At 32.4% G+C, this 12,813-nt stretch overlaps 1 protein-coding gene across 20 annotated transcripts in view; it reads right to left on the bottom strand.

Annotated features, from left to right (window-relative positions):
- LCORL (ligand dependent nuclear receptor corepressor like) overlaps nucleotides 1–12,813 on the bottom strand; it is a 159,101-nt gene that overhangs the window by 100,347 nt on the left and 45,941 nt on the right. For 16 of the 20 annotated variants that reach the window (XM_053217526.1, XM_027043396.2, XM_027043454.2 and 13 more), the window contains exons 2-4: nucleotides 10,588–10,653; nucleotides 2,241–2,320; nucleotides 1,234–1,363 (exon numbers count right to left, since the gene is read on the bottom strand). In XM_053217526.1, the coding sequence (XP_053073501.1) occupies nucleotides 1,234–1,363; nucleotides 2,241–2,320; nucleotides 10,588–10,653 (276 nt within the window). Of the gene's footprint in view, nucleotides 1–1,233; nucleotides 1,364–2,240; nucleotides 2,321–10,587; nucleotides 10,654–12,813 lie in introns of those variants that run through there. The other 4 variants (XM_027043165.2, XM_027043106.2, XM_053217528.1 and 1 more) reach the window with 2 other exon arrangements.

Genomic DNA, 12,813 nt, shown 5'->3' with positions numbered 1-12,813 from the left:
ATTCTTGTAAGTGTAAGTACACTGGCAGAATAAAATTTTTTAAATTAATATGTTATAAACTTCTTAAGGAAAGCATGTAAAATATTAATATGGGTTCAAATAGAAAATTTCTGAAAAAAATAATGTTTTTTTAAAGACAATGCCGATTTCTCAACACTAAGCACTTTAGTAACATACAGGAAAATATTTTCAGTCTCCTGCACTTAAAAAAAATATACAGTTCTTAACCTTAGGTCTTTTAATACACTAATGATTCTTCTAATAAAAGAATTCTCATATTTCAACACATAAAACTCATAACACTGAGGACTAAACAAAAGCCTCCTTGCTCAAAGGTGAAGACTATTTTCAACATTATTGATTAAAATCTAAAAGTTATCAACTTAATAGAACAGTATCTGATGTTAACCTAATTTCAAAGAGTAGTAACGCAGGGTCAACACCTAGATGAAATACAATAATGTTTTTCTCAGTCCCTGGAAAGTGGGAGGCAGAATGATAACCCTTCCCATCTTACATTCCCCCTATATCATGACTCACTCCAAAGATCTATGTGGTAAAAATTAAGACACTCTACTACTGCAGAAATTGCCAAGAACAAAAAATGGAAGGTTCTATATTTCTATATTTTTCTCAAGCAATTAAGATATAAAAACTACTCTCTGATACATGTGTATCAAGTAAGGCAACAAGTGAAACAAGCCTCATTTGGTTTAAATAGTTTAGACAGGTGAGTTAAAAAGAACATTTGACATTTAAGGTCAAGTAAGCATATTCAAGCTACCAAAGAAACACTGAAATCCCAAGCCAGCAAAAATACTCCAATCTGGCTGATAAATGACTTAACTGTTAGATTTCTAAAGACAGCTTTACAGTATAATATATCTATCACTTATTGAACATGAAAGAACTTTTGAAGTCTTGAGAACAGCAACAAAATAAAGACCAGAAGCATAAAAACACTTCCTGTCTGCCTATAGTAGATGAGGAAAATATCTGATAGTGTCAGGGACAGATTTGAGAAAAAAGTGGAGAAAAGGAATGGCTAATAGAAGACTAGCCCTACAGTAACTAAGAATTCTAATGTCCTAATATGAAGAAAAACTAAAGATAAAAAAAGAAATAATCAAAAATGGAGTAAAGACTGACATAAAAAAAACTTGCATGTGAGAAAACTGCAAACATTTTAGACCTCTACTGCAAATTTTAAATGACAAAGTATACCAATATTACCTTTCTTTCGAAAGAGTGCATTTAGGTAATTTTCTGCTTGGCATTCAATCTTTTCAGTGTTGGACTGGCCCTGAGATGATAGTTCCTCTGTTGGTGTTGACTGTGAAGAATCAAGAGATGGTATACAATCCTAAAATTATAAGAAAACAACATAAAAAAATCACTTTTTATTATACATGAAATTCCATTAAAAATTGCAAAAAAATATTCTCTAAATGTTCATTTATTCTATCAAATTATATAGAGAGAACATAAAATTTGGGACAGGAGTCAGGAGAAAAGAAATTTAGCTTTGATACCAAATTAGCCTTATTTTTTGGCAAAACTACAGTCAAAAATGGAGGGGGGAGCAGAGTAGATAAAATATATTGCTAAATAAATTCATTAGATAGCAATGCCAATAATGAGAGTTGTAACAACAAAGCAGGTACGTTTACCCACTAATCTGACCAAAATGGGTACAGGTTCTCAAGTTGTCGTTTCTTTTCAGCCTTTCTCACACCAGTAAAGAATTAGGACTTTCCACCATACAAGAAGATGCTGCTTGTCTAGTTTATGCCTTGTTTATATTAGACACTAAATATTTAATCATTTACACAGGAAATAACTGTGATATCCAAAAGACTTCAAGAGAGTAAAAGGCTAAAAAGTAGTACCGCATTATCCTCCAGCTACAGATTCCTAAGAAAGACTACAGGGTGGTGTCAAATCAAACTAGGCCTCTAAACTCACTGTCATCTACCTAAATACAAAACAGATCTAAACTGAACTTCATGAGTCAGGGAGCTATAAGGAAGAAATGTGAAATAAGCAAAAAAGATGAGTGTTTTGTGATTTCACCTGCAAGTTAAGCTAAATGTTAGACTTTAAAATATTCTTCACATTACCAAAATCAAGTATTTAAATTTCCACTGTAAATCACCAATTTTCAGAAAAATTTCAGTTAAAAAAATTGTGTTACAATTGTGCAATTAGTTTAGAAATAATTTCATAGCACTAAAACTTACACTGACTGCTTCTCTCTGTAGATTACAAAATGAACATTTTTCATCCATAGACCAGTCAGTCAGCTCTTCTGGTTCACAGTCTTTAAAAGAGGGAAAAATATTCATTAAGTATACTAACTTTATTAAAACAAATAAAATTACCACTCTCCACAGCAATGGCTCATATAAAAAAACTAACTACTAATAGTAAAGGGAGAAGGCCTAACTTTGAAATTAAAGTGATGACCTCTAGAAAGAAATAAACAGAGAAGGCTGTAAGGAGAGTAATTTGCACTATTATGGGACAAAGTATCAAGAACAATGAGCTGGTTATAAATTAATTTTCTAACAATAGGGTCTTAAGTATCATCTAACCTTCTAAAAGATTCAATTTATCATTACCTATTAATTTTTAATTTTCACTATGAAAGAAATCAAAACAGGGAGATATGGGGGCAAAATAAATATATTTTGCACATCATGAAAGCAACATAAAACAGAGAAAATGGAGTAAAGCACCAGAAAAGCCCAAAGATTTGAGAAAATGGAATGCTGTCCAAAAAAATAGAAATCCATAGCTAAAGAGATCCGATTTTTATTACATTGTTTAAAGGTGTTGTTGCAAGAGTTAGAGTAGAAGGCAGGTAAACATGTTATATTATTCAACACAAAACATTTTTTTTCCACAAGAATGTTTCATATAAGTCAACTATTATAATACAAAGTTTGTGCAAAACAAACATATAATGAAATTTTATGAAGATAGAATATCATTGCCATCCTAACTATACTTGGTATAGACAGTGATTTTTCAAAGTTCCTTCTTGCAGTAAAACTCTCCATCTCTTTTCCCAAATAAAGTTTTACACAGAACCTCAAATATATGAAACCATTATCACCTGAGGCAGTTACCCTGGTACTAATTTGAAAAGCACTGGGGTATACCACAGTAATTTTCCCTCATACTTTTGAAATACATAATGAAGTTGAATACATGTTTCTACTAAACTACACAGAAAATAAGCTTACTTTTGTTGGAATAATAATAAATAAATAAGAGTGAGGATCAGCCTCTAAGCAATTTTTGCATCAAACCAGATACACAAATCAGAGTAGAAGATAGTATGATGTGATGGAGTATAAAGTGTATAGTGATAGCTCCCTTAGGTTTTAACAGTGGTCCAGAAATATTTCTATTATTTATCTAAACTTAGAAATGGTAGGAAATGGGAGCATGAAACCCAGTATAGGGCAATGTAAAGATAACTGGATTTAAAGTCTCCAAAAATCTGTAATGGAGCTTACTGGTTGTAACCTTGTCAAGTCACAACGTTTTTGTTTTAATTTTCACATCTGTAAAGTAAGGATCCCACTACCTAACTTGTGGATCACATGAAAAAAATGTGAAAATATTTTATAAACTCTAAAACACCATGCAAAGGCTAGTTACTATCAAAACAGGATCATCAGTCATTATTTTTTAAATCTATACAATCACAAATATATTTAATAAGGTTAATTTGCATAAGACAGATAATTTTAATATATCAGTTTATGAAAACTGATCACTTTTTTGTAAACAACCTGATTAATCAAAAGTTTAAGCAATCTATACAATTAGAAACCCAGAACTGTAGTTATGTAGGTGTATAATTTTCTTCAACCTTTCAGCCTGTCACTATGGAATAATACATTCACACTCCGGAATGTGGAATTGTGCAATGTCTCTTCCTGATCAGTGGAATGAATACAGATTCTATGAATAATAAAAAAATAAAAAAATATTATGAACAATATTAGTTGGACAAATTCCTTGAAAGACACTATCTACCAAATTTCAAACAAAAAATAGAAAATCTCAATAGGACTATATCTACTAAAGAAATTAAATCAATAATCAATAACCTACCAAAACAAGAAAACTCCAATCCAGATGGTTTCTCTACAATCTGTTCCAGAAAATAAAAGCAGAAGGAATACTTCCTCATTCTATCATTATTATCTATCATCATTACCTAACTACCAAAAACTGTCTGAACAGACACCTCATCCAAGGATATATGCAGATCGCAAATAAGCTTATGAAAAGATGCTCAATATCATTTGCCGAGATGCTCAATATCATATGCTGCTAGAGAACTGGAAATTAAGATGAGCTACCACTACACAGCTACTAGAATAGTTTAAGTCCGAAACACTGACAACATCAAATGCTGGTGTGGATGCAGAGCAAAAGGAACTTAAATTCATCACTGGTAAGAACACAAAATAGTACGGCCACTTTTGAAGATAAGTCTTACAGTTTCTTCAAAGTTTAACATAATCTTTCCATACTTATCTAGCAATGGGGCTCCTAAGTATTTACACAAATGAGCTGGAAAGTTATGTCTACATAAAACCTGTACACAAATGTTTACAGTAGCTTTATTAGTAATTACCAAAACTTGGAAGTGACCCAAATGTCTTTTAAGTAGACTGTGGTACATCTAACCAAGGCAGTATTATTCAGTAATAAAAAGAAATGAGCTGTGATGCCATGAAAAGACACAGGAAACATATTGTTCAGTGAAAGAAGTGAGTCTGAAAAGACTAAATACTGTATGATTTCAATTATATGACATTATGGAGAAGAAAAAAAAACAGTAAAAAGAGCAGAGGATTGGGGACAGAGGAAAGAACTAAAAAGGTGATGAATACAGGTGATTTTTAGGCCAGTGAAACTATTGTGTTGGATATTATAGTGTGGATACATGACTGTGCATTTGCCAAAATGCAGACAACTGTACAACATGTATACTTAACTATGAGGCTTTAATTAATAAAATATATTGATATTGGCTCATTAACTGTAACAAATGTACCACACTAATGAAAGATATTAACACAGAGAAACCTTGAAGGGGGATTATATGGGAAATCTTTGTACTTTCTACTTGATTTTTTTCTGTAAATTTAAACTGCTCCAAAAATGCTATTTAAAAAATTAGGATATTATACACATGTTTATTTGTCACAAATATTTCCTATGCTCAAATATACTTCTAAATCATTTTTAACAGATACGCATGGTTCATCAAACAGATGCATCGTAACTTATTTAATCAATACCCTATTTTTGGATACTTAGTCTTGGGATTATAAATAGCATGATGAATACACTTGGATAAGTTTTTGTGTACACATTGATAAGAGCTAATATAATTTACCTAACTATAAAATACAGCAATATTAGATTCTCTGGTTTTAATATAGATAATCAATTCATATTAGAAAACTACTGACTTAATACTAGGCCATGAATTCCTAGTAGTTCCTTTCCTCACCGCTAATCACAGTTCCTTACACAAAATAAGCATTCAAAATATTTCATCTAACAAAAAGGTAATACACAATGGGGAAAAAGACATCTCTTCAATAAATGCTAAGAAAACCGGATAGCTACATGTAAAAGAATGAAACTGGACTGCTTTCTTACATCATACACAAAAATAAAGTCAAAATGGATTAATGACCTAATTGTGAGACCTGAAACCTTAAAATTCCTAAAAGAGAACACAAGCAGTAATTTCTCTGACATTAGTGGTAGCAATATTTTTCTAGATATGTCTCCTAGGGCAAAGGAAACAAAAACAAAAATAAACTATTGGGACCACATCAAAATAAAAAGTTTCTGCAGAGAAAAGGAAACCATCAACAAAGCAAAAAGACAACCTACAGAATGGGAAAAGAAATTTGCAAATGATATATCTGATAAGAGGTTAACATCCAAAATATATAAAGAATTTATTCATCTCAATAACAAAAAAACCACAAATAATCCACCTAAAATATGAACATGAATAGACATTTTTCCAAATGACCACAGGCACATGAAAAGATGCTCAACATCACTCATCATCACGGAAGCAAATCAAAAGTACAATGAGATATCACCTTATACCTGTCAGAATGGCTAAAATCAAAAAGGCAAACAAGTGATGGGTATTAAGGAGGGCACTTGTGATGAACACTGGGTGTTGTATGTAAGTGATGAATCACTAAATTCTATACCTGAAACTAATATTACACTGTATGTTAACTGACTAGAATTTAAATAAAAACTTGATTTAAAAAATGCAAGAAACAACAAGAGTTGGAGAGGATGTAGAGAAAAAGAAACTCTTGTACACTGTTAGTGGGAAGAAAAATTGGTACATCAGTGTGGAGAGTCTTCAAAAAATTAAAAATAGAAATGCCATATGATCCAGTAATTCCAATACTATTTACCCCAAAAAAACCCAAAACACTAATTCAAAAAGATACATGCACGCTTATGTTTTACTGAAGCATTATTTATAATAACCTAAAGATGGGAAGCAACCCAGTGTCCATTGATAGATGAATGGATAAGAAAGATGTGAGATGCACATACATACTAAAATATTACACAGCCTTAAAAAAGGATGAGATTATGCCATTTGTGACAGCATGGGTGGACCTAGAGAGCATTATAAGTGAAACAAGTCAGACTGCGAAAAACCAATACCATATGATTTCAATCATGTGGAAACTAAAAAAAAAAAAAAAAAAATCAAATCAATAAACAAAAGCACAACTGGACCTATACAGAGAATAAACTGGTGGTTCCAAAGGTAAGGAAGGGGTGGGTGGGGTGGGAGGACAGGCAAAATGGATGAAGGGGGGTGGGGAATAATAGGCTTCCAGTTATGGAATGAATAAGTCACAGGAATAAAAGGCACAGCACAGGGAATATAGTCAATATTGTAATAGTACTGTATGATGACAGGTGATAGCTATACTTGGGGTGAGCATAACATATAGAGAAGTCCAATCACTATGTGCACACCTGAAACTAATGTGACATTGTGTATCAACTATACTCAGATTAAAAAAAAAAATTGGGGGGAAGGGGGGCCAGAGTGGCTCAGTCAGTTAAGTGTCTGACTCTTGATTTCAGCTGGGGTCATGACCATGGGATTGAGCCTTGTGCGAGCTCTGTGCTGAGCATGGAATCTGCTTAAGATTCTATCTCTCCCTCTGCCCCTCTCCCCCACTTGTGGTCTCTCTCTAAAATTAAAAAAAAAATTTTTTAATGTTTCACCTAATAAATCTTAAAAAATTGTTTTGTGCAGCACCTGGGTGGCTCAGTCAGTTGAGCATCTGACCCTTGATTTCAGCTCAGGTCCTAATCCAGGGTCATGGGATCCAGCCTCAAGCTGAGTTCTGCACTAAGCATGGAGTCTGCCTGATATTTTCTCTCCTTCTGCCCCTCTCCCCTACTCACACACTCTCTCTCTCTCAAAAATAAAAATAAAAACAAATAAAAAATAAAAAGTAATTTTGTTGTCTCCACCATCATAGTGTTTAGAGTTGAAAAAAGGATATTATGTCAAAGATATTAAACTTCAGTCAGTGGTACAGTCAGGGGTCAGCAAAGCTTTTCCATAAACAGCCAAATAGTAAATATTTTAGGTTTTGCAGGCCATAACATCTGTCACGCCATTCAACTCTACTGTTGTAGTATAAAAGCAGACAGAAAATGTTTCAACAAATAAGAGGGGCTGTTTCCAATAAAACTTTATTAACAGGACAATTAAATTTGAACTTCACATAATTTTCACATGCCATGAACTATTAATCTTCTTTTGTTTTTTTCCCCACTATTTAAAAATGTAAAAATTACTCATAGCTTAGAGGCCATTCAAAAGTCAACAAGCTGTATTTGCCCCACATGCTATAGCTTGCAGACCTCTGATAGAATCTCCCTTCCAAATGTAGACACACCTAGAGAAAAACCAGTAAGGATCTATCAGCCAGTTTACATAGGCCTACTGCACTCTTTTCGTATTTTTGTAAATATTCACAGTCACAAATAAATCAGATGATCCCATAGGTGGAAGAAACCAGCTCACAAATAAGACATGAGAAAGGACTGACTAAAGCAGAAAAAAAGAGGGAATTTTTGCTTAAAAGTTTAATTTTTTAATAAAAAATAATTTGGAGTAATATACAAGAATCTTTTGCTACATAATATACTTAGTTTCTGGGTTTTGCAAAGTAATAAAGGTTCAGATTTCCAATGATTTATCTGAAAACATACACTAATCTATTTGAATTCTGCATACAAATTTCTTTAGTGAGAAATCCCTATACTTGTAGTCTCAGCATCTAAATATTAAACCATATTTAACATTGGCAACAAAACAAGCACACTTATTTATAAGAGGTAAGAAAGAAGCTGGAGATGTCTATAATGGATAGTTTTTACATGCCTTTTCAAAAGGCTCTACATTTTTTATTTAATTTTCCTTCAAAATACATGGCTGTCTTCATCCTTGCACAGATTACAGATTTATTGCTATTATATTATCATTCTTAAAGCTACAATTTAATTAGAAGCTTTTTTTTTTAATCATAAAAGCAGAAAAAGGAGGAAGAATTTACCTAAGAAACCTGATGAAAGAGTATCTGAGGGTGAAAAAAAGGCAATGAATATGTGCTTATATGCAAGTTCCAAAGCTTAGCTAATTTTGTTAACTACTCTCACCAAAAAAATCACTAAAAAGGACATAAAGTATAAGATCTATCTGAATTTAAATAAATGGAATGAGATATACTGCAATGGGTGATTAAATCAACTAAGTAAATTAATTATAAATAGATCTACAACGAAATACTGTTAAGAAAGATGAAAGATGATCTAGGCGTTATACACCAAAATGATATACCAGTGAACACAATATGCACAGAAACTATATACACTGTGCGTAGAGTATACACTACTATAATAAAAGAATAAATATACACAAGCACATATCTTACATTTATATAAAAATGTTTAAAGGTTATCTATGGATTGTGGAACTAGGAATAATGTTTTTCTTTCTGGCTTATCTGTATTTTCAAATTCCCTAAAATAAACATGTAAAACGTGCATACTAAAGGAATACTAGCCTAGAAACAAAAAACAAAGCATTTATTTCCTTAGAACATTCTGCCCTTTGCATAATAAACAATTTCTGAATGAACATAAATATACACATACATATACAATGTATAAACAAATGAAAGTAGGGGAAGCAACAGGCTAAGAGTCTTAAGTTGTAATTTGGGTTACCAGAAGACAATTAAGTATAATGTTGACTTCTGACATGAATGAGGAGAGCAGGTTAAGAAAGGAAGGCTGAAGAAACAGGTCAAGCATAGGTTAAATTTTTGTTTCTTTAAATGTTTCCTTTGTTCATTTGTAAGCTCAGAAACATAGGTGAAATTACAGTTAGTACTGCTAAAAAATATATCAGGTAAAAATACTTAATTCAGTGTTGAATTATGACAAGATGAGAAATGATTAAAGTTAAAAGAAATAAAAAATGATCTTAGCTGTAAGAATAATAAAACACAAGAACAAGCACATTTTGGAATCTTCATTCTTAAAGTCGTGTTCTACATGTGTATCAATTCATCTCACTGAAGACAGGTGGTTGGGACAAATGATCTTTCACAGATACTTTCAGATCTACAATTTATAACTCAATTATCCTGCTCAACATTAATAAAGAAAGAGCAGAAAACTCTGACTACTCCCATCATCACTTCCTCAAGTCCCACCATCACTCCCTCAACTTAAAGACTTATTTATAAAGAAGAGAGAAGGGCCTGTAGAGATGTCTTGGGTCTTGGTAGAATGGCAGGTACCACAGGATAGAAGGTAACAGAGTTAGTACATAAAACTGACCCCATACAAGACTCAGAAATAATTTGATCAAACTCAAAGCAGTAAATCTATACTAGCACTACCCATTTTGTGAATAAACAGGAATATAATTTCAGATGTCTACAAAACTGTTCTTTCCTAGTGCTCTACATTTCCAAGCAAGCAATAAAACAATTGAACTAGGGTATCACAGTAATTATATCATAAATCAAAATCTTCCACTAGGATTTATGCTGCAACATTTGAAAGAGATGGCTATACTACATAACAAATAGTATTATACATAAATATAAGATTCTGAACACACATGGCAGGATTTTTCAGAATGACAATCTTATTTCCAGGCTGCCTATCTCATGAGCAACAGAAAATATTTACTTAAATCTTCTTTAAGAATAAGTGAGGACACATAATATGTAATAAAAATTAAATTGTACCATTAAGCCAAAAACAAGCTTCAGTTCCCATTTTGATCAGTGTACTAAAGTTTTTAAAAAGATTTATAAAACAAAATATTTGGATTTTATTTATTCATTTAAAAATACTAATTAAACAAGACCACAAATTCATATTTAATATAAAGTTAGCATAGAACAACCATTTTTTGTGTATTAAATGGGACAGAGTTTTAAAATAAAATTTAAAAAGCATTACCTTCAAATAAACTGAGGTCTCTTCGTAGCCGTGGTCCATAAAGCCCTTCTAAAATACTCTCAAAACCTGTGTTGTAAAAGAGAGAAAAATATATAACCTACTGGAAGAGTCAATTTTATAATAATCAAAAACCATGAACTCTACATGATTTAGAAATTTATAAATTTTACATACTATAAGGTGTCATTTTTCCTTAACGTGTATTAAGCTGAAGTAGGCAACACACAATAAACAATCAAACAATGACTATCAGAAATCACATGATTGTGAAATTAAAATATTCAAATGTAAATATTCACAACTAAAACAAGTAAATATCTTTGTTACTTAGAAATATTCTGAGGTTGAAATATTATAAGCAGTAATAATTTTGTAGACAGAATAAAAAACAAAACATGTACTACATTCCAGTTTATATTTGTTATAAAAAATGTTAACGTAAAAGAAAGTAGCATCTTTAACCCCAATTAAAAGAATGAGTAAAAGAATGAGAAAATCTTGCTGTGAAAAGTATGATGTGCAAAATTTAAATCTACATACCTGTATAAATGAAAACACAACAATTTTTTCATGGTTATGGACTGCCTTGTTTTAAGGAAAAAAATTACTGAATATCTTGTCAGGTTAACAAGACCCTAATTCATGAATTTACAAGAGTATTCTACCTTCTGAATATACTGATTTTAGTATTTTACAATTTTCTTTTTGAAGTCTGTACCTGTATCTTATGCAATTTTAAGCAACTTAATAAACTACAAGGCATCTCAAGAAAAATGACCAGAACGGCAAAATAACCAGGAAACCAAGATTTTTTTTTAGTGGTATTCCTAAATTATAAAACAGTGGAAATACTTCTATAGAAATGTTTAATAAATCATAAAATGTTTTATTTTTAAAAAATGTTTATTTATTTTGAGAGAGAACGTGTGCAAGCAGGGGAAGGAGAGAGGAGAGAGAGAATCTAGGCAAGCTCCATGCTGTCAACAAGGAGCCCGGGATGGGGCTCGATCCCACAAACCACGAGATCATGATGTGAGCCAAAATCGAGAGCTGGATGGTCAACCGACTGAGTCACCCAGTCACCCCCATAAGATGCTTTAAAAAAAATGTTTTTTAGTATCTTTGAAATCAAGATGTATATTAAAATCAATGGTGTGTTACAGCCAAGGAGTGGCAACATTTTTTTCATTTAGTAGAACATGAAGAAATAATACAACTTACAACTGATGTCTTAGATTTGACAAGATAGTTATCATGATACTTGGTAAACACGTACTTAATAAAATCTTCGTGAAACGATTCAGTACTAGTTCCAATAGTGGAAATTTCAGGCAGAAAGTGAATGAACTATCACCAGAGAGAGCTTTCAAGAATGCCTCATCAGGGAAATACAAATCAAAACCACACTGATATACCACCTCACGCCAGTCAGAGTGGCTAAAATGAACAAACCAGGAGACTATAGATGCTGGAGAGGATGTGGAGAAACAGGAACCCTCTTGCACCATTGGTGGGAATGCAAATGGGTGCAGCCACTCTGGAAAACAGTGTGGAGGTTCCTCAAAAAAATTAAAAATAGAACTACCCTATGACCCAGCAATAGCACTGCTAGGAATTTACCCCAGGGATACAGGAGTGCTGATGTATAGGGGCACTTGTACCCCAATGTTTATAGCAGCACTTTCAACAATAGCCAAATTATGGAAAGAGCCTAAATGTCCATCAACTGATGAATGGATAAAGAAACTGTGGTTTATATACACAATGGAATACTACGTGGCAATGAGAAAGAATGAAATATGGCGTTTTGCAGCAACGTGGATGGAACTGGAGAGTGTTATGCTAAGTGAAATAAGCCATACAGAGAAAGACAGATACCATATGTTTTCACTCTTATGTGGATCCTGAGAAACTTAACAGAAGACCATGGGGGGAGGGGAAGGAAAAAAAAAAAGGTTAGAGAGGGTGGGAGCCAAACCATAAGAGACTCTTAAAAAACTGAGAATAAACTGAGGGTTGATGGGGGGTGGGAGGGTGGGGAGGGTGGGTGATGGGCATCGAGGAGGGCACCTGTTGGGATGAGCACTAGGTGTTGTATATGGAAACCAATTTGACAATAAATTTCATATTAAAAAAATAAAATTAAAAAATAAAATAAAATAAACCAAAAAATAAAAAAACAAAAATAAACATTTAAAAAAATTAAAAAAAAAAAGGATGCTATAT

The sequence above is a fragment of the Acinonyx jubatus genome, chromosome B1, assembly GCF_027475565.1.
Source record: "Acinonyx jubatus isolate Ajub_Pintada_27869175 chromosome B1, VMU_Ajub_asm_v1.0, whole genome shotgun sequence".
Lineage (NCBI taxonomy): Eukaryota > Metazoa > Chordata > Mammalia > Carnivora > Felidae > Acinonyx > Acinonyx jubatus.
Note: the sequence above shows the minus strand (reverse complement) of the source record. Positions and strands in the feature narration are given on the sequence as shown.